The 20,699-nt window shown below is 38.1% G+C and overlaps 2 protein-coding genes across 4 annotated transcripts in view; both read right to left on the bottom strand.

The window, feature by feature from the left end:
• Window positions 1-20,699, bottom strand: part of LOC109025447 (RANBP2-like and GRIP domain-containing protein 2) — a 109,557-nt gene that overhangs the window by 27,208 nt on the left and 61,650 nt on the right. The window lies entirely within an intron of this gene.
• The window catches only part of LOC129531693 (coiled-coil domain-containing protein 138-like), a 39,944-nt gene that overhangs the window by 17,555 nt on the left and 1,690 nt on the right, over window positions 1-20,699 (bottom strand). For all 3 annotated transcript variants that reach the window (XR_010129903.1, XM_055378314.2, XM_055378315.2), the window contains exons 3-7: window positions 20,159-20,273; window positions 17,325-17,452; window positions 14,377-14,558; window positions 10,524-10,682; window positions 6,507-6,626 (exon numbers count right to left, since the gene is read on the bottom strand). Coding sequence is in view for 2 of the 3 variants with exons in the window: in XM_055378314.2 (XP_055234289.2) it covers window positions 6,507-6,626; window positions 10,524-10,682; window positions 14,377-14,558; window positions 17,325-17,452; window positions 20,159-20,273 (704 nt within the window). In the remaining variant the exon portion in view is untranslated. The remainder of the gene's footprint in view (window positions 1-6,506; window positions 6,627-10,523; window positions 10,683-14,376; window positions 14,559-17,324; window positions 17,453-20,158; window positions 20,274-20,699) is intronic.

The following is a 20,699-nucleotide window of genomic DNA, read 5'->3' as shown; positions in this document are numbered from 1 at the left end:
AGGCTGAGTGCAGTAGCTCAAACCTGTAATCCCAGCACTTTGGGAGGGTGAGGCAGGAGGATCACTTGAGCCCAGTTCAAGACCAGCCTCAGCAACACAATAAGACCTCATCTCTACAACAAAATTAAAAAATTAACTAGAGGTGGTGGTGCATGCCTGCAGTCCCAGCTACTAAGGAGGCTGAAGCAGAAGCGTGGTTTAAACCCTGGAGGTTAAGGCTACATGTAGTAAGCCGTGGTCATGCCACTGCACTTCAGCCTGGGAGACAGAAGGAGACAGTCAAAAAAAAAAAAAAAAAAAGAGAAAGAAAGAAAAGGGAGAGAAGAAATAGTAGCAAGGGAAGGAAGGGAAGGAAACAGAAAAGGAAGGCAGGGTTGGGGGGTAGGGAAGGCAGAGGGAGGGGAAGAAGGGAAGAAGGAAAGAAAAAAGAAAAAAAAAAGAAAAGAAAAAAGGAGAAAAGACCCAAATAGATAAAATCGGAAAAATCGGAAACAAAAAGGGAGACATTACAAGCGGTACCACAGAAATACAAGGATCACTAGAGACTACAGAGATCATTATGAAACAACTATATGCCAACAAACCAGAAAACCTAGAGGAAATGGATAAACTCCTAGGCACATATAACGTAAGACTGAACCAAGAAGAAACAGAAAACTAGAACAGACCAATCATAAGTAACAAGATTGAATTGTAGTAAAAAGTTTCCCAACAAAGAAAAGCCCAAACTAAATGGCTTCACTGCTGAATTAAAACTTTTAAGGAACAAATACCAATTCTCAAACTATCCCAAAAAACTGAAGGGTAGAGAATTCTTCCAAACTCATTGTACAAAGCCAGCACTACCATGATACCAAAACCAAACCAAGACACAACAAGAAAACTCCAGGCCAATATTCCTGATGAACATAGATGCAAAAATCCTCAACAAAATATTAGCAAACCAAATTCAACAACACACCAAAAAGATAATATACCATAACCAAGTGAGATCTATCCCAGGGACACAGGAAGGCTCAAATATGCAAATAAAAAAATGTGATAATCACGTTTTAACAGAATGAAGAGTATAACAGAATGAAATATAAAAACCTTACGATCATTTCAATAGACACAGAAAAAGTATTTGATAAAATTCAACAACATCTCTTCACAGTAAAAACTCTCAAAAAATTAGGTACAGAAGGAATGTACTTCAACACATTAAAAGCTATATAGAACAAACACACAATTAACATCATACTGAACAGGGAAAAGCTGAAAATTTTTCCTCTAAGAACTAGAACAAGACAAGGATGCTCATTCTCACCACTCTTGTTGAACATGGTACTAGAAGTACTAGCCAGAGTAATTAAGCAAGAAAAAGAAATAAAAGACATCCAAATTGGAAATAACAGGCTGGGTGTGGTGACTCATGCCTGTAATCTTAGCAATATGGGAGGCCGAGGCAGGCAGATCACCTGAAGCCAGGAGTTCAAGACCAGCCTGGCCAATACAGCAAAACCCCGTCCCTACTAAAAGTACAAAAATTGGCCAGATGTAGTGGCACATGCCTGTAATCCCAGCTACTCGGGAGGCTGAGGCAGGAGAATTGTGTGAACCCAGGAGGTGGAGGTTGCAGTGAGCAGATATCGTGCCGCTGCACTCCAGCCTGGGCGACAGAGTGAGACTCCATCACAAACAAACAAACAAACAAACAAAAATTGGAAATGAGTCAAATTGTCCTTCTTTGGATGACATGATCTTCAATGCAAAGAAACCGAAAGACTCCACCAAAAATTTCTCAGAACTGATAAATTTGGTAAAGTTGAAGGACACAAAATCAACATACAAAAATCAGTAGCATTTCCAAACACTAACAACAAACTAACTGAAAAAGAAAGAAAGAAATCTATCCTGTTTACAATGGCTACAAAAATAAAATAAAATAGCTGGGAATAAATTTAACCAAGGAAGTGAAAGATTTCCACGATGAAAACTATAAAACACTGATTAATGAAACTGAAGATCACACACACACACACACACACACACACATACACACAAGACATTTCATGTTCACGGACTGGAACAATTAATACTGTCAAAATAACCGAAGTCATCTACAGATTCAACATAATGTTTATTAAAATACCAACAACATCCTTCACAGAAATAGAAAAAAATTCTAAACTGTGTATGAAATCATGAAAGACCCCAAATAAGCAAAAGCGATCCTGTGCGAAAACAACAAAACTGGAGGCATTACACTACCTAAACTCAAAATATACTACAAAACTATAGTAACCAGAACAGCATAGTATTGGCATAAAAACAGACACGTAGACTAATGGAACAGCATAGAGAACTCAGAAATAAATCCACACATTTACAGCCAACTGATTTTCTACAAAGATGCCAACAACATTAATAAGGGAGATGACAGTCTCCTCAACAAATCATGCGGGAAATGGATATCCATATGCCTAAGAATAAAACTAGACCCCCATCTCCCATCACAGACAAAAATCAACCCAAAATGGATTAAAGACTTTGAAATATAAGACCCAAAACTATGAAACTACTAGAGGAAAAAATGGGAAATAGTTCAGGACAATCGCCTGGGCAAAGATACTATGGATAAGACCTCAAAAGCACAAGCAACAAAAGCAAAAACAGACAAATGAGATTGGAAACAATAAAAAGAATAATGATACAACCTGCAGAATAGGAGAAAATATATGCAAACTATTCATCCAACTAGGGTGAAAATCCAGACAATACAAGGAACTCAACAGCAAAAAAATAATAATCCAAATAAAAAATGGGTAAATAATCTGACTAGACATTTCTCAAACAAAGGCATACAAACAGCCAACAGGTATATGAAAAAATGCTCAATATCACTAATCATCAGGTTAATGCAAATTGAAACCATGATCAGGTATCAATCTCATCCCAGTTAGAAAGGCTATGAAAAAGACAAAAAGTAATAAACGTTGGTGAGGATGTGGAGAAGGGAAACTCTTTTACATTGTTGGTGGGGATATAAATTAGCACAGCCATTATGAAAAACACAAGTATTCAGGTTCCCAAAAAAACGAAAACACAACTACCATATGATCCTGCAATACCACTTCTGGGTATATATTCACAGGAGAGAAAATCAGTATATTGAAGAGAGATCTGCACTCCCATGTTTACTGCAGCAGTATTTGCAATAGCCAAAGTATGGAAAGTAGTCAACCCATGTGTCCATCAATAGATAAATTTATAAAGAAAATGTGGTTATACATTTTCTTTATAACCACATTTTCTTTATACATACACAATGAAATACTGTTCAGCTATGAAAAAGAACAAAATCTTGTCATTTGCAGCAACATGGATGAACCTGAAAGACCTTACCACACACTTATGTTAAGTGAAATAAGCCAAGTACAGAATGATAAATACCACATGTTCTTACTCATGTGGAAGCTAAAAAACAAGTTGATCTCACAGAAGTACAGAATATAATATTGGTTACTAGAGGTTGGGATGGCTGTGGAAAGGAAGGAATGTGGAGAAGTTGGTTAACAAACACAAAATTAGAACTGGATAGGAGGGGCTGGGTACAGTGGCTCAGGCCTGTAATCCGAGCACTTCGGGAGGCCGAGGCAGGTGGATCACTTGGTTTGAGACCACCCTGGCCAACATGGTGAAACCCCATCTCTACTAAAAATACAAAAATTAGCCAGGTGTGGTGGTGGGCGCCTGTAATCCCAGATACTCGGGAGGCTGAGGCAGGAGAATTGCTTGAGTCCAGAAGGCAGAGGTTGCAGTGAGCCAAGATCATGCCACTGCACTCCTGCCTGGGCATCAGAATGAGACTCATCTCAAAAAAACAAAACAAAACAAAAAGAAGAACCAGATAGGAGGAATAAGTTCTAGCTTTATAGCACTACAGGGTAACTACAATCAACAATTTATGGTATATTTTCACATAGATAAAGAGAGGATTTTGAATATTTCCAATACAAAGAGATGATAAATGTTTGAGCTGATGGATTAGCTAATTACTGTGATCATTACACATTACTGTATCAAATATCACTGTACCCCATAATTATGCATAATTATGTCAATTAAAAATAATTTTAAAACCCCATTCAATGGAGTTCTTAAATTCAATTGATGTATTTTTTAGTTTTCAAATTTCAATTTAATTCCTTTCCATAGACTTATTATATAGGCAAAAATGGACCTATGCTAGGAATTCTCTAATGAAATTGTCAATCTATTTTTCTACTTTCTTGAACATATTAATCATTATTTTAAAGTCATTGCCTGTTAAATTCCAATATCTGGATCACTCGCAAGTATGCTTATATTCTCTGGGGTTTTTTTCTTCATTCTCAGTTATGCAATTCTGTCTTTTGACATGCTTATTAATTTTGTATAGAATGAAAGACATATTTTCCTCTGCTAGGCATTTAAACTGAGGAGTAAGCACCTTAATCTGATCAGGAACTGCACTTAATCAAGGCCAGGTTTCAGTTTAGGAAAGTTCTGTCTCCCTCTAATTCACCCAGTCCCAAGGCACAATGCTGCTCCTTTCAACTGAGATCCTGGGGTGTTCACTGGGACTATCTCCCTATGATGAGGCTTGAACATTAATCCTTGCCTCCTCAGCTTGGCTAGACTTAATGAGAAATGCTTTTAAATTATTAGAAAATGTATATCCAGTGTTAGCATAAATTACTATGTAAGTCAGTCACAGAAATAACATATCTTTTTCTTCAGCAATTTCAAAGTACATGTTATTCATCTAGCCAGGAGCTGGCTAAATATGCCCATTGCTTGTTTTTATGAATACAGTCGTTTTGGAACACAGTCACGCTCGTTACTTATTGCCTATGGCTGTTTTCGCATTACGATGGCAGAGCTGGGTCACTGAAAGAGAGACCACATGGCCTACAAAGCCCAAAGTACTTACTATCTAGTCCTTAACAGAAAAAGTGTGCTGACCTCTGATCTAATCTTAACACAGAAACCATAAAAAAGCATTCTGCCAAATTTTTTCAGTTTGTACACATTAGCTCATAAATCCAATTATCAATAGGTCCAAATATTTAATAATCCACATATCCACCCCAATTACCACACACTCATGCAACTACATGCAAAATTATTAAGGATTACAGAAACCTAAGAGATAGGTATGGGCAACAGTTTATCTATGCTAGGAATTTTTAAAATCCTCACAAGAGAGTGGTAGAATGAGACTGTAATGAGAAAGAGCAATCTCTCCATGGATAAAGTGGGATTCCAAACAGACAACAGACTGTCAAATTCATAGTCTAATAGTAACAGCCATAAATGAAATGAGGAAGCTAAAGAATTAGATCAGGTGAGAAACAGGGTACCTATGTATCACTGCCAAGGAGGAGGATCACAACAAGTAGAGATTAAAGGGAAACAAAAGCAGAAACAGAAAAGGACAGCTGGCAAAGGAACTCTAGGAGAGTCTGAGGCTTAAGTTACATAATCCATACAGATTCCCAGCCCAATGCTTTCATTTTCAAAGTGACGGGGTTTACTCCAATTTCTGCTCCAACATCTACTCCCCACACAATCTAATATATACATAATCATTCTCTTGTCTCTCTTTAACATACTCCTTTACTTTCACATCTTTCTGCCAAAAACTGGCAGATGGAAGGAAAAAAATAGACATAACTCACAAAACTATTTATGTTATGCAACTCTGGTATTATATATTAATCTAAATTACAATTTTTTTTTTTTTGAGACAGTCTCGCTCTGTCGCCCAGGCTGGAGTGCAGTGGCACAATCTCGGCTCACTGCAAGCTCCGCCTCCTGGGTTCACGACATTCTCCTGCCTCAGCCTCCCGAGTAGCTGGGACTACAGGCGCCCGCCATCACGCCCAGCTATTTTTTTTTTGTATTTTTGGTAGAGACGGGGTTTCACTGTGTTAGCCAGGATGGTCTCGAACTCCTGACCTCGTGATCCGCCCACCTCAGCCTCCCAAAGTGCTGGGATTACAGGCGTGAGCCACCGCGCCCGGCCTGCAATACTTATATAAATAAGTATACCGCAATGTGATACCAGTTTATAACCATGAGAACATGAGCAATGTGAAGGTCTGAGTCTAGCATGATGCCTAGGATATAACAGATACTCAAAAATAAATGAATGTTAAATAAGTAGTGATAAATAATAAGTATTAAAGCCAGAGATCAGTACCTAAAAATGTAATCAGTTCTCAGGTTATCAGGTTTTTTTCTTTTGCTTGTCTTTTTTTCTTTTGTTTGTCAGTTGGTTGCCAGAACAAATAAAGAGAAGAGACCAAAGAGCTAAAGAATATTTTATTTACATTTGGAAGTATTTTAAAATAAAGCTAACAAATGTAATCCAAATTTTCTCTAGCTGAAACGTGTTCTAAGGCTGACTTTAATTTGTTATATATAAAATATACTTCTTAGAATGTCTTATGTTCAGTATATATTAAAACAGGTCTTACCTGTTTTTTTAAGGTATCATTCAATTCTTTCAATGCATCAAAAGAGGACCTCAGTCTCTTGGTTTCTTTATTCTTTTCCTTAAGAACTTCAGTTAAGTGTTCAACTTCTGCATCATGCTGCTAGGAGGAGAAAAAAAAACTCTCATCTAAAACTTGTAAGGACTGTATATCACTAATACTATGGAACGTGAATTAATTACAAGTAAGAACTCCTTCAATCACAAAAACTTTAATCAGTGTATTTAAGCACAAGTGACTAGTGTGGCAAGTAATTTATAAAAACCATGCAATCTACCAAGATAACAACAAAACATCAAAGGCATTTACAACATACTTATTAAAACATATTAGCATTTACAAAGTAGCAATGAGTCTATTTTCTGCTTCTGCTCAGAAAAATCCACTCACACAAACTCATGGAAATATTTTCTTTGACATCATGGAATAATAAAACAGTAAAGAATTTCTGATACTCTTCAAGAGATAAGCTATTTATGGCTTCATAAAGTGTATAGTTTACATTACCTTTGAGAAATGAAAGAAATCTTTCATAAAACGAACTAATTTCTTGTCCTCATAAAGCAGCTAAAATTTTTGATGCCTGCTTTTCATCTCAAAATATGTTAGATACATAAGAAAATTTCTTAGCCCCAAACTATTTGACTCTTCTTAATCAGTTTTATAAATAATTCAAATCAACTTCCCCTCTAATTACATTTAAATGGGATAGCATGTTTTAGATTTTAAATGTGAATACTTAATAGTTTCACCTTTCACTTTCAACTTACTTATAAAGTTTTAAAACAAGTTTCTACAGGAAATCAAAAAATTGAATTAAATCCCTTCTTCCAAGTAGTGATATAAATACGATGAAAATAAGGCAATTATCCTTATACTTAATAAAAATAGATACACAAATCTAAAGAGAATCAAGAATAAGACTAAAATGGAGAGATAAGAGAATCTAAGCATTCTTTAGCCCTGTGAAAAAAATCCAATATTCTAAGAAGTTAATCTTTGTATGACTTTATTACTATATTGATTCCTTAAATAACTTAGGATATAGTCACAAATACAGTTATTTTTAAAACTAATATTTTCATTGTCCAACTTTTTCCATATCTAAAAGATACTAAAAACATATGCCTTCCATTTCTAGCACAGCAGGATAAGCTCAATACACTCTTCTCCCACTGATTATAGCTAAAAGCCCTAAATAAACCATAAAACAACTAACTGACAACTGTGAAAAGAAAAAAGGGGAGGACATTGTGATGGGAGAGAAAACTTGTAGAAGCAACCCTCAAGGGTAAAGTTTCCTGCATTTTTGTTTTTCCTCTTCTCTCAACATTTTGCCTCAGGGTGGGTCCCAGACATGGAGAAGTAGAACAAAAACTTCTACTAGCTGGGCACAGTGGTGCACATCTCTAGTCCCAGGCACTCCGGAGGCTGAGGGAGGAAGATGACTTGAGGGTGCAGTGAGCTATGATGACGTCTGTGCATAGCCACTGTGCTCCAGCCTGGGCAACGCAGCAAGACTCTGTCTCTAAAACAATTAAAAAAAATTTTTTTTTTTTTAATTTCCACTAAAGCTCTAAAAAATGTCCACTAAAGAATGAGAGAAAACCAGTCTTCCTGGCAAGAAAATCAGGAAGAGGGGCCTCTATGAGCCAGAGTGTGGGGAGAATCCCGCAGAAGAGAGACTCAAAAAGAGGATCCTCTCACTCTTGGTGTTTACGAACCTGTACAAATTGGGCTCAACTTTGAGCCGCTCAGGCGGGCACAGGACAGACCAAAAGCAGTAGAGCAAACGCTTGGAGAATGGAGCTCAGTTTAAAACTATTACCTAAGTCTTGGCTAACACTTCAATGCCTCTTTACCTGCACAAAAAACACCCAGAGCAGCATAGCAAAAGCTTTGAGAAATGCATTAGGATTTTAAACTGTTACCCAAGTCTCAGACCAACCTTTAAGAGGCACAGGCACAAGACAACTCCACAGCAACATTGCAAAGGCTTTGAAAGCTAAAATGAGATGAGAACCACTGCCCAGAGGAGGTGAGAAAAAACTGAGGCCTGGCCAGGCACGCCTGTGATCCCAGCACTTTGGGAGGGCGAGGCAGGTGGATTGCTTGAGGTCAGGAATTCAAGACCAGCCTGACCAACATGGTGAAACCCCGTCCCTACTAAAAATACAAAAATTAGCCGGGCATGGTGGTGGGTGCCTGTATTCCCAGCTACTCAGGAGGTTAAGGCAGGAGAATCGCTTGAACCCAGGAAGTGGGAGGTTGTAGTGAGCCGAGATCGTGCCACTGTACTCCAGCCTGGATGACAGAGCGAGACTATCTCAAAACAAAACAACAACAACAAAAAAAGTGAGGCCTAAATCTAATTGCTGAATGCTTTAAAATCAATAATATTCTCCAGAGGGTAACAATAGAACCCAAAATCTATACATTAACCACAAGGTCTTGAATATACCCTAAAAATCACTGAACATACAAAGAAGCAAACAATGTGACTAAGCCTCAAGAAAAAAGATAATCAACAGATCCCTATCTTGAGATGATACAGGTGATATATAGTTTTTAAACTATGCTCCATGAGGTAAAAGTAAATATATATAGACGTAAATATAAAGACAGAAATGCTTATGAGAAAAACAAAAAAAAATTTTTTAAACAACTTGAAATTTTAGAATTTTTAAATATCAAAAATAAAAATTTCACTAGATGGGCTCAATAGCAACATGGAGATTAAAAAAGAAATAATGAACTTTAAGATGGATCAAGAAACTATCTGAAGAACACTGAAGAAAATAATGGGAAAAAAAGGAACGGAGCCTCAGAAATCTGTGGGGAAATAGCACAAGGAGTCACTGGAGATCCAAGAGAAGACAAGAAAGAAAGTGGAAAAAATATTTGATGAAATATTGGCTGAAGATTCCCCAAATTTGGCAAAAGACAGAAATTTCCAAATTGAAGAAGCTCAGTTAACCACAAACAGAACAAACTGAAAGAAAAGCATGTCAAGAAACAGTGTAAATAAACTGCTACTGAAAACCAAAGATAAAGAAAAATCATAAAATGATGCTATTAACATGACATTCTGGAAAAGGCAGATGTACTGGGACAGAAAATAGGTCAGTGGTTGCCAAGGGCTGAGGCTGGAGGAAAGGGATAGCTACAAGAGAGCGTAAGGGAACTGCTGGCGGGCTGAACTACTCTTGATCTTGTTGATGGTTGTGATTACAAAACTGAATGCATTTTTCAAAACTCATAGAAATGTACAACAATGAATTTTACTCCAAGTAAGTTATATGTACAGTAATATATATCTTGATATGAAGCAAGGTATATTATACCACCTATACAATATCCTTGCCAAAAATATTTTGTCTACATATTATCGTTACGAAGCAATCAGGCAAATCCACAATGTGACATATAAGAATGCTGGCCTGAATTCTTCAAAGATGGTGAGGTTGAGTGCTCTAGATTCAAAGAAACCAAAAAGATATAACAATCAAATATAACGCATGAATCTTGTCTAGTTGCTTGATCAAACAAACAACCCCCCCACCCCACAAACAATAAAAGACATACTGAAGACCAATTGAGAAAGTAAACATGGACTATAAATAAGTTATTTAGTTAGCATTAATTTCCTGATATGCTAATGGTCTGGAGAATGTCTTTATTCTTAGGAGATACATACTGAGGTATTTAGGGACAGAATCATGATTTTTACAAACTGCTTTCAAATGGATCAGAAAAAATGTGTGTGTGTGTGTGTGTAGGTGTGGAGAGGAGGAGGAAGGGAAGGAGAAATAAGCAAATGTGCCAAAATGTGCTTTCAAATGGATCAGAAAAAGTGTGTGTGTGTGTGTGTGTGTGTAGGCGTGGAGAGGAGGAGGAAGGGAAGGAGAAATAAGCAAATGTGCCAAAATGTTAGTAACTAGTGAATCTAAGAAGAAAAGAAGAAATATACCACTCTAAAATCAAAGGCTATATAGTTACCTCTTTTATAATTTGAAATCTTTTAAGAACCTCTTCTTCAACACCTTTAATTTTACTCAAGGCATTTTCATGTCTGAAAAGCAGTTGTTCTCTTTCAAGTAAAAAACGTTCTCGCTTTTGAAGTTCTTCAGCAAATTTCTGTTGTGCTGCAGTTTCACACTATATCAAAATGCCAGACTTTAATGCTCTTGAAAAGTCACAAATTCTGCAAATTATATTCCTATTGGCTGACACTGTGGTTTAACCAAGTGGTTTTCAGGAATACAGGGGTACCTAAGGACAATCTGGATTACAGTAGCTAGACTAGTATAGCAAGTAAACTTGCACAGAAATTATATCTTGATTTTAAATGATATGACACTATAGTAAGAGTCCACTGTGATGATGCAAGAGAATTTAGGGTCCAAAATGGATCAGCACTATGCAGATTTAGTTCCCGATCCAGCTTAAATTCCATGCTCTGCTTCCACATCATAGTCCACTATTTTACCTATACCCTCCACTCCCTCATCCTGTTGTCTATCACCTTGGGCTGAAAGAACGAGGTCTAGATTAGCACACTGACCATCTTCCCTGGTCCCATGCTACTCAGCTAAGTACCACTGGAGAAAAAAAAAAAAAAAAATCACACACCGTGAAAAGTGGCCCCATTGCGAATTCATGGTCTCAATCCTGTACTAGATTCTCAATGCAGTCCAAAAATCTTTTTATATGTTCACAGCCAGCTCTCTCTCCCTCATTCTCCAAAGTGTCTATTTTGAGCCTTCTCCATTCTACTAATTTGGAATACATCATGTCCTATATTCCACTCTTTGTGAATAGCCTGGTCTCTAACTTCACAGGGAAAAAACAGAAGACAGCAGAAGAAAACATCAATCTCTTTCTCATAAAATACATATATATATGCTTCTCCTTCCCTCATTAAAAAGGCAGGCTCAGGATCATATTGCCTTAAGCCATCCTGTGAAGACTGCTCTGCTGATTATCCCTCTATTATTTTGAATCTCTCCCACCCCATCTGAACTAAAATCTCTCTTGGCCCCACCCACTCACCTCCTCCCCTTTTCAACCATCTACATTTGCTGAGGTCTCTCATTTCAGAATCACTCCTCAACTCACTTAAGACTGGCTTCAGCCCATATTCCTCTATTGAAATGACTTACCTATTACTAAATCTAAAGGTCACTTTTCAGTCCTCATTTTATTGATTCTCTCAATAGCATTTTATACTGCCGTCTCTTTCCTCCAACTTAAAATGCTCTCCTTCATTGGTTTCCATGACACCATTCTCCTAGTTTTCCACCAACTCTCTCTGGCCATGGCTTCTCAGGCTCCTTTATAGGCTCTGCTTCCTCTACTGTCACTTAATTACTAATATTCCTTATGATTTGGGCTGGAGCAATTTTCCTTCTTATTCCTTATCCTCTTTCTGCTTAATTATATCCACTCAATGGCTAAAATTACCAAGTATATGCTAATTGTTCCCAACCTACAACTGCTCAGATCTTTCTCACAGGCTCCACAGTCAAGTCCAAACAGCCTACTTAACATCCCCACCAAGGTGATGGGGATATCTATTACCTCAAACATTTACTCTTTCTTTGTGTTGAGAACATTACAATTCTTCTCTAGCCACTTAAAATATACAATAAATTATCATTAACTATAATTTCCCTATTGTACTAGTAAATACTGAAACTTACTCCTATCTAACTGTATTTTTGTAACCATTAACTAACCTCTCTTCACCCCTGCTACCCTTCCCCTCCCAGCCTCTGGTAACCACCATTCCATCTCTATTTCTATGAGACCCACTTCCTTAGTTCCCACCCCACACGAGTGAGAACATGCAATGTCTGTCCTTCTGTGCCTGGCTTATTTCTCTTAATATAATGACCTCCAATTCTATCTATGCTGCTGTCAATAAGATTTCATTCTTTTTATGGCTGAATAATATTCCATTGTGTATAGATACCACATTTTCTTTATCTGCCAATGGACACTTAGACTGACTCCATATTTCAGTTATTATGAACAGAGCTGCAATGAACATGGGAGTGCAGGTATCTCTTCGATACACTGTTTTCTTTTTTCGGGGATATACCCAGGAGTGGGATTGCTGGATCATACGGTAGTTCTACTTATAGTTTAAGGAACCTCCAAAGTCTTTTCCACAGTGGCTGTACTTACAAAGTAAATTTTAAAGTCAGATTAAACTATAGACTGATTTGGCCGGGCGCGGTGGCTCACGCCTGTAATCCCAGCACTTTGGGAGGCAGAGGTGGGCGGATCACGAGGTCAGGAGATCGAGACCATCCTGGCTAACACAGTGAAACCCCATCTCTACTAAAAATACAAAAAAAAAATTAGCCGGGCGTGGTGGCAGGTGCCTGTAGTCCCAGCTACTCGGGAGGCTGAGGCGGGAGAATGGCATGAACCCAGGAGGCAGAGCTTGCAGTGAGCCGAGATTGCGCCACTGCACTCCAGCCTGGGCACAGAGTGAGACTCCGTCTCAAAAAAATAAATAAATAAATAAAAATAAACTACCGACTGATTAAACCAGTTAATCCATTGTACTTCATTTTTTTCTTATTTAACATCTTTGTTTGCTACAAATGATAGATATATCCTTGCAATCTTGCCTATTCTTTTTTATCCTATAAAGTGTTATCAAAGGAATCTTCCTAAAACCTGACTTTTTACTCTGACATTCCTTTGCTTAAAAACTTGTAAAATACCCAGCCTGAGTTTTCATTATTTTCTTTCTTCCAGACAGGCTGATAAATGCACAATTGGACAATCACTGCTTTTCAGAACACCTCTCATTTCCAATTCCTTACACCTGGAATGCCCTTTCCACTATTATCTTTCTCAGTCAAAGACCAGATTAAGTCTCTCCCTAAACTTTTCCTGGTGATTTTAGGCTAAAATAATCTTTTTCTAAAATGCTATGGTAATTACAATCTGAATTATTTTGACAAAACGAAATACTGGTTTCAAAGAAATGCTTAACTATTTCATGTGTTTCCAATGGGAAGAATTTCAAACAGATACTGCGCATTACATACACTTCTGCTTCCTTCTCTACTTCTCGTGGATGCTTAATATATAAATTATACTCTTTAGGCTGGGCACTGTGGCTCACGCCTGTAATCCCAGCACTTTGGGAGGCCAAGTGGGAGCAGATCACCTGAGGTCAGAAGTTCAAGACCAGCCTAGCCAACATGGTGAAACCCCATCTCTACTAAAAATACAAAAAATTGGCTGGGCGGGGTGGGGTGCACCTGTAATCCCAGCTACTCAGGAGGCTGAGGCAGGAGAATCACTGGAACCCAGGAGGCGGAGGCCGCAGTGAGCCAAGATCACACCACAGCACTCCAGCCTGGGTGATACAGCAAGATTCCATCGCAAAAAAAAAAAAAAAAATACACTTTAGAAACAAAAAACCCGAAAGGCAGATAATAAGCAAATGTTGAGTTCAATTTTGATGAGAGTTGACAAGAAGACTTTTTATATATAAGTACTTAAAACAATAAAGCTAGAGCATCTACATCAAAAAGCATACTTTATCAGATTTTATTACTTAAGTAAGGATGGGATGGAAATCAAATAAAATACAAGACAGTCTGAAACACACACCTACAAATAAAAACGCCACTGTCTCTATTTTCTCTCAGCCACTGTATTTTTCCCTTCATTAGTCCCTATAATTTGAGTTTGTCCCCTTCCGTCCTTGTCTTGACTAACTTATCTAAAGTAATTAAAATGAAATATATTATATTCAAATTTCATAAATGCTTGGTTCTTAGAACATAAATATTTCTGAATTCTCGATTCAGTATTTAGTTCTTACCTGCAATTTCAGATGTATCTGAAATAATTCGTCATGTATCTGACTGATCTGATGTGGAAGTAAACTCCGCTTGTCTGATGCTTTAGATTTTGGACAGCTGACAGGTTTCAAAGGAGAGTCACCTGCATCACTACAACACTCAGTCCGAGGTCTCGATGAGGTCGTATTAGTTGGCAAGGCAACTGCAAAGAAAATAACATTTGCATTATAAACTTTATTAACTTATTGTTTCAAATATTCTCAGAGTAACCTTTAGGAAGAGATGCTTTAAGTACAAAATATAACATTAAAAAGTTTCAAGAGAGACAAAGAAAAATATAGCAAATATGGTAAAGTGGTAACATCGAAAATTTGGGTGAAGGGTATACAGCAATTGATTGCACTATCTTTGCAACTTTTCTGTAAGTCTGAAATGATTTCAAAATAAAATATTTTAAAGGATATAAAAAGACACTAATCGCCAAGAAATGGAAAGCAACCTCAGAAGCCCCTAATCATGTTCCCCTCTCTCCCCTAAACCAAATTTACCACTAATGCAAATAAGTGTTACATGCTGCTTTGCTTTGCTGTTTAATCTCCACTACTTAATTTTAAAAGTCCTTGCTTGTTTTGCCTGCTTTTATATTTTATATGTAATTATATTAACATAATTTCTATAACCTCTTCTTTTAAACAGGTTCACAAATCTTCACTGTATATCCTATTTTGCAAACACTGTATACAGCATCCTCCTATAGGTGGAAATTTGAGCTGATTTGGCTATACAGATGCTACAGTCTCGTACGTGGCTTCTGGTGTACAAGTTTAAGAGTTTCCTGAGGGTGGCAGGGCGCGGTGGCTCACGCCTATAATCCCAGCACTTTGGGAGGCCGAGGCGGGCGGATCATGAGGTCAGGAGATTGAGACCATCCTGGCTAACACAGTGAAACCCCGTCTCTACTAAAAATACAAAAAAAAAAAATTAGCTGGGCGTGATGGCGGGTGCCTGTAGTCCCAGCTACTCGGGAGGCTGAAGCAGGAGAATGGCGTGAATCCGGGAGGCGGAGCTTGCAGTGAGCCCAGATCGCGCCACTGCACTCCAGCCTGGGCGACAGAGCAAGACTCCGTCTCAAAAAAAAAAAAAAAAAAAAAATTTCCTGAGGGTATATAAGTAGTAGCAAAATTGCTAGATCATAGGGTATATGTGCAGATTCAACTTTACTAGTGATGCCAAATTGTTTTCCAAAGTGGCTGTATCAATTTACTCTCCCAACAGCAGTAGGTGAGTTCCTCTTGCTTGATATCCTTGCCAGCACTATACTGTCAGAATTTATTTTCTTTTAACAATTAGAGTATAAAATGCTCTCGCTCAGTGTTTTTTTTTTTTGTTGTATTGTTTTGTTTTTTGAGACGGAGTCTCACTCTGTCGCCCAGGCTGGAGTGCAGTGGCGCAACCTCGGCTCACTGTAAGCTCCGCCTCCCGAGTAGCTGGGACTACAGGGGCCAGCCACCAAGCCCGGCTAATTTTTTTGTATTTTTTTTTAGTAGAGACAGGGTTTCACCGTGTTAGCCAGGATGGTCTGGATCTCCTGACCTCGTGATCCGCCCACCTCTGCCTCCGTGATCCGCCCACCTCTGCCTCCCAAAGTGCTAGGATTACAGGCACGAGCCACCGTGCCCGGCCTTGCTTTTTTTTTTTTTTTTTTTTTTGAGACAGAGTCTCTCTGTCGCCCAGACTGGAGTGCAGTGGCACAATCTCAGCTCACTGCAACCTCCGCTTCCCGGGTTCAAGTGATTCTCCTGCCTCAGCCTCCCGAGTAACTGGGACTACAGGCACGTAGCACCATGCCTGGCTAATTTTTTGTATTTTTAGTAGAGACAGGGTTTCACCGTGTTAGCCAGGATGGTCTCGATCTCCTGACCTCGTGATCCACCCGCCTCGGCCTCCCAAAGTGCTGGGATTACAGGCGTGAGCCACCGCGCCTGGCCGACGCTCAGTGGTTTTAACTTGCACTAGACTCATGGAAGCCCCAGCTTTAAAAAAGGAGGGGGTTGTGTCTTCCATTATACTCCATTTTGAACAGACAACGGAGAAGCAAAAATAAAACATAGTATGAATTTTTTAAAATGAAAAGCTTCACTTCATTCAGTTCAGCAAATGCCCTAAAAGCGAAAAGCACATTCACAGAGCTCTACTTGCCTGTCTAGGTTCCCGACTCACCAATCCCTGGCCTGAGCATTTCTTAATTTTGTCTACTTTAAAATATGAGGTTGGTGCAAAAGTCATTGTGGCTTTTGCTATTACTTTTAATGGAATACAAGCAACATTTTCTTTATACCTTATCCCATGTTTTCCACTGGGAAAATCGACCATATAGCAGGAAACACAAGTCCCGACAGAATTATTTTTCATCTTCCTCAAATGATGAGAATAATGGGACAAAGGAAAACGAAGGAGAGGGAAAAGAGGAAAATGAATGTTGTTGTGTGTAGACCATAATACCAGCACCAGTATTATCAACAGGGCAACTCAAAGTCTTGTAGCCCAGAGGGTGAAGGGTGCCATTTCTGGTTGTCTCATTCCTTGAAATCCCACCACAACTATGAAATGCAGCCAGATACACAGAAAACTGCTGGCAGTTCAGTGCCCAGAAATCCATACTTCAAATAATCTGGAGTATTTTCTCAAAATATTGTAGTCAAATACTACCACAATCATCTACTCAGTTATTAATTTATTTTGATAAATTTTGAGGGTACAGGAATATTACTGAAAAATAATGAAGTTTAATTTTCTCTGCTCCTTTAGTTTAATAATAAGCACAGTAACTATCTCCTAGCTTACAGAAGTTCAGAACACAGAAATATGCAAACTCTTGGGGGCCAGTGTTATTACTAGGAGGGAAGCTTCATTTACTCTACTTGACAAAGTTACTACTGAATTGATTGTTCTAAAATATTTATTTTACCTTTTTCTATTTCTTTAAAAGACTGCTTGGTTATTTTCGAGGTACTAACTCTATAATCATTTTCAATTAACTCTTCTTCTGTTTCCTGTTTCTTCAAATCATGGAAAGAATCCAGTTCATCATCTAGGCTTTAAAAAAATAATTTTATCACAGCAATCTAGAAGTTTACTATAGCACTTTAAAAAGATAAAACTGCTTTTCAAATATTAACAGCATAACTGAGAAAAAATGTAAAAACATTTTTTAAACTGCAAAATGTAAACATGTAAAAAGAAAAAATGTAAAAACTAACAGTCACTGATCATTGATAACCCACTACAAGCATCTTTTTCCACACATTAAATAGACTTAATTTAAAATGACATATACCTACCTGTGGTATACTCTACAGCTAAGGAACACTTTATTTTGACTCCCAATAATCTGTTATCTATAAGGTAGTTTTAGCTAAAATAATATACATAAGGAAACGAAACCTAAGTAAGTCAAATAACTCATGGGTGACATAACGAGTAGAAAGTGGAGCAGAACTAGAATTCCAGGTGTTGTCTCCAAAAAGACAATCTGAGTTGAAATTTTTGGAACAGTATTGTTCAAAAGCAATATAACACAAGTCAAATAGGTAATTTAAAATTTTCTAGTAGCACGTTAAAAAAATAAATTTTAAAAATATTATTTAATATAATATATCTAAAAGTTTATAATTTCAACATGTAATCAATGTTAAAAATTATTAGGATAGAACAGGCATGGTGGCTCATGCCTGTGATCTCAGCACTTTGGGAGGCCGAAGTGGGAGAATCTCTTGAGCCCAGGAGTTCAAGATCAGCCTGGACAACACAGTGAGACTCTGTCTCTACAAAAAAAAAAAAAAAATTTAAATTACATAAATTAGCCGGGAGTAGTGGTGCACGTCTGTAGTCCCAGCTACTCAGGAGCCTGAGGTGAGAGGATCGTTTGAGCCCAGGAGGTGGAGGCTACAGTGAGTTACAATTATGCTACTGCACTCACAGCCTGGGCAACAGGCTCGCCCCCTGCAAACCCACATACACCCACACAAAATTAAGATATTTTACATTATTTTATCCATGCTTATTTATTTATTTTTTGAGACGGAGTCTCACTCTGTCACCCAGGTTGCAGCGCAGTGGCGCGATCTCGGCTCACTGCAACCTCTGCCTCCGGGTCCAAGCAATTCTCCTGTCTCAGCCTCCCGAGTAGCTGGGACTACAGGCACCCGCCACCATGCCCGGCTAATTTTTGTTATCTATGCTAAGTCTTAGAAAGCCAGTGTGTATATGACACTTACAGCATATCTCAATTCAGACCAGCCCCATTTCAAGTACTCAATAATTGGTACATGTGGCCTGTTGCTACTGTGCTGGACAGCATAGTTTCAGACCAGATCACAACTAGGGGTCCAATGTTATGAAAACCTTCATAGTCCAAAACCTTTAGATTATAGTTTAGAATTATACCCAGGTCATTATTTAAAAAATGATAAAACTCAGTTAAAAAGAAAATAATTTCCATAAATTTATAATTATTACCTTAAAAGCAATTTTCACTTTCCTTACCCTACATTCAACATAGCTCATGTCTAAATCCTAAATCTAGATCAACTAGATTTTATGAGTGCAACATGAAATAGTAATAATAATGATAATAGGTAACATTTGAGTACTTATTATTTACCCAGAACTGTTCAAAGTGTGTTACACAGATTAACTTATTTAAGTAGAGAAAGAGAAAACTGTATTAAAAAAAGTCAAGCTCCCAAATACTAATTATGTAACATACAGATACTTTAGGCATAATTATTTTTTCTCTCCACAATTATCTCAACATTTCATGTTATATATGGATACATCTTTATTTCAAAATGCTTACTCCTTCTTGATACCCATAGCATTTCTTTCTGCCACATATTTTTAGCATTAAATAATATCCAACTTAGATCTTTATTTTACCTTAGCTTCCACTGTTTTTATATTTTTTCCCCATAGTAAATAGTATCTTCCTTACAGAACGGCAACTTCTTTTAACCCAGCACTGTATCCTACATACCCTGTAGTTACCATCTCCCCAGACCGCCTTCTTCAATCTCTCTCAATCACCTAAATACAATGCATACAATACCAGACACACCAGAGATAGTAAAATGTTGCTGCCTAACAAAACCTGTATGGCAGTTTTTCTTGTAGTTCGTTTTTTCTTTCTTCAGGACAGTTTTGCTCGTCACCCAGGCTGGAGTGCAATGGCACAATCTTAGCTCACTGCAACCTCCACCTCCCGGGTTCAAGTGATTCTCCTGCCTCTGCCTCTCAAGTCGCTGAGATTCCAGACGCACACCACCAAGCCTGGCTAATTTTTCTATTTTTTAGTAGAAATGGGATTTCACCATGTTGGCCAGGGTGGTCTCGAACTCCTGACCTCACGTGATCCACCCGCCTCGGCCTCCCAAAGTGCTGGGATTACAGGCGTGAGCCACCGCACCTGGCCCATAGTTCCTTTACTAAAAAAAAATTTTTAAAGAAAGGGAGCAGAGTCTTCATTTGGGTCCTGAATGAATAACCATAAAAATATATTTTTTCATCTTTTACATTATATAAATAACTTTCCATTATGCCACTAAATATAATGCTAGGTCTATGCTTTTATTACAGAGATTCTCAGTAAAAATTAATAAGTGACTCGCTTCAACTATTTAGCAGGCTCCAGACTGCCTTATACTTGTCCTCAGGAAAGAGCAAAAATATAACCTGCCCTTTTCTCTTTCTCAGTTTTTTGAGATACTGAGGGGGCAGCAACAGTAAAGTTTCAGGGTACTTTACCAATTCACATTTACGTGCTTGAATAAGCTGCCCAATGGTGTTCTACAATGCTTGCTTTCATCAGAATATTTTAACGATGAACCAACTTTATCTCCAGAGTAGACATCCAAATCACCTGTCAACGACAAAGAAACCATGAAAGATTACCACAACAATATATCACAAAATATCTGGCACTGGCCATAAGTCTAAATAATACTATTTTTAAAATCTTCTCTCTCAAATTTTTTTTTCTTTTTTTTTCTTTGAGACGGAGTCTTGCTCTTTCGCCCAGGCTGGAGTGTAGTGGTGCAATCTCGGCTCACTGCAAGCTTCGTCTCCCGGGTTCACCCCATTCTCCTGCCTCAGCCTCCCGAGTAGCCGGGACTACAGGAGCCCGCCACCACACCCGGCTAATTTTTTGTATTTTTTTTAGTAGAGACGGGGTTTCACCGTGTTAGCTAGGATGGTCTCGATCTCCTGACCTCGTGATCCGCCCGCCTCGCCTCCCAAAGTGCTGGGATTACAGGCGTGAGCCACCGCGCGCAGCCTATTTTGTTCT

Source organism: Gorilla gorilla, chromosome 12 (genome assembly GCF_029281585.2).
Source record: "Gorilla gorilla gorilla isolate KB3781 chromosome 12, NHGRI_mGorGor1-v2.1_pri, whole genome shotgun sequence".
Taxonomy (NCBI): domain Eukaryota; kingdom Metazoa; phylum Chordata; class Mammalia; order Primates; family Hominidae; genus Gorilla; species Gorilla gorilla.
Note: the sequence above shows the minus strand (reverse complement) of the source record. Positions and strands in the feature narration are given on the sequence as shown.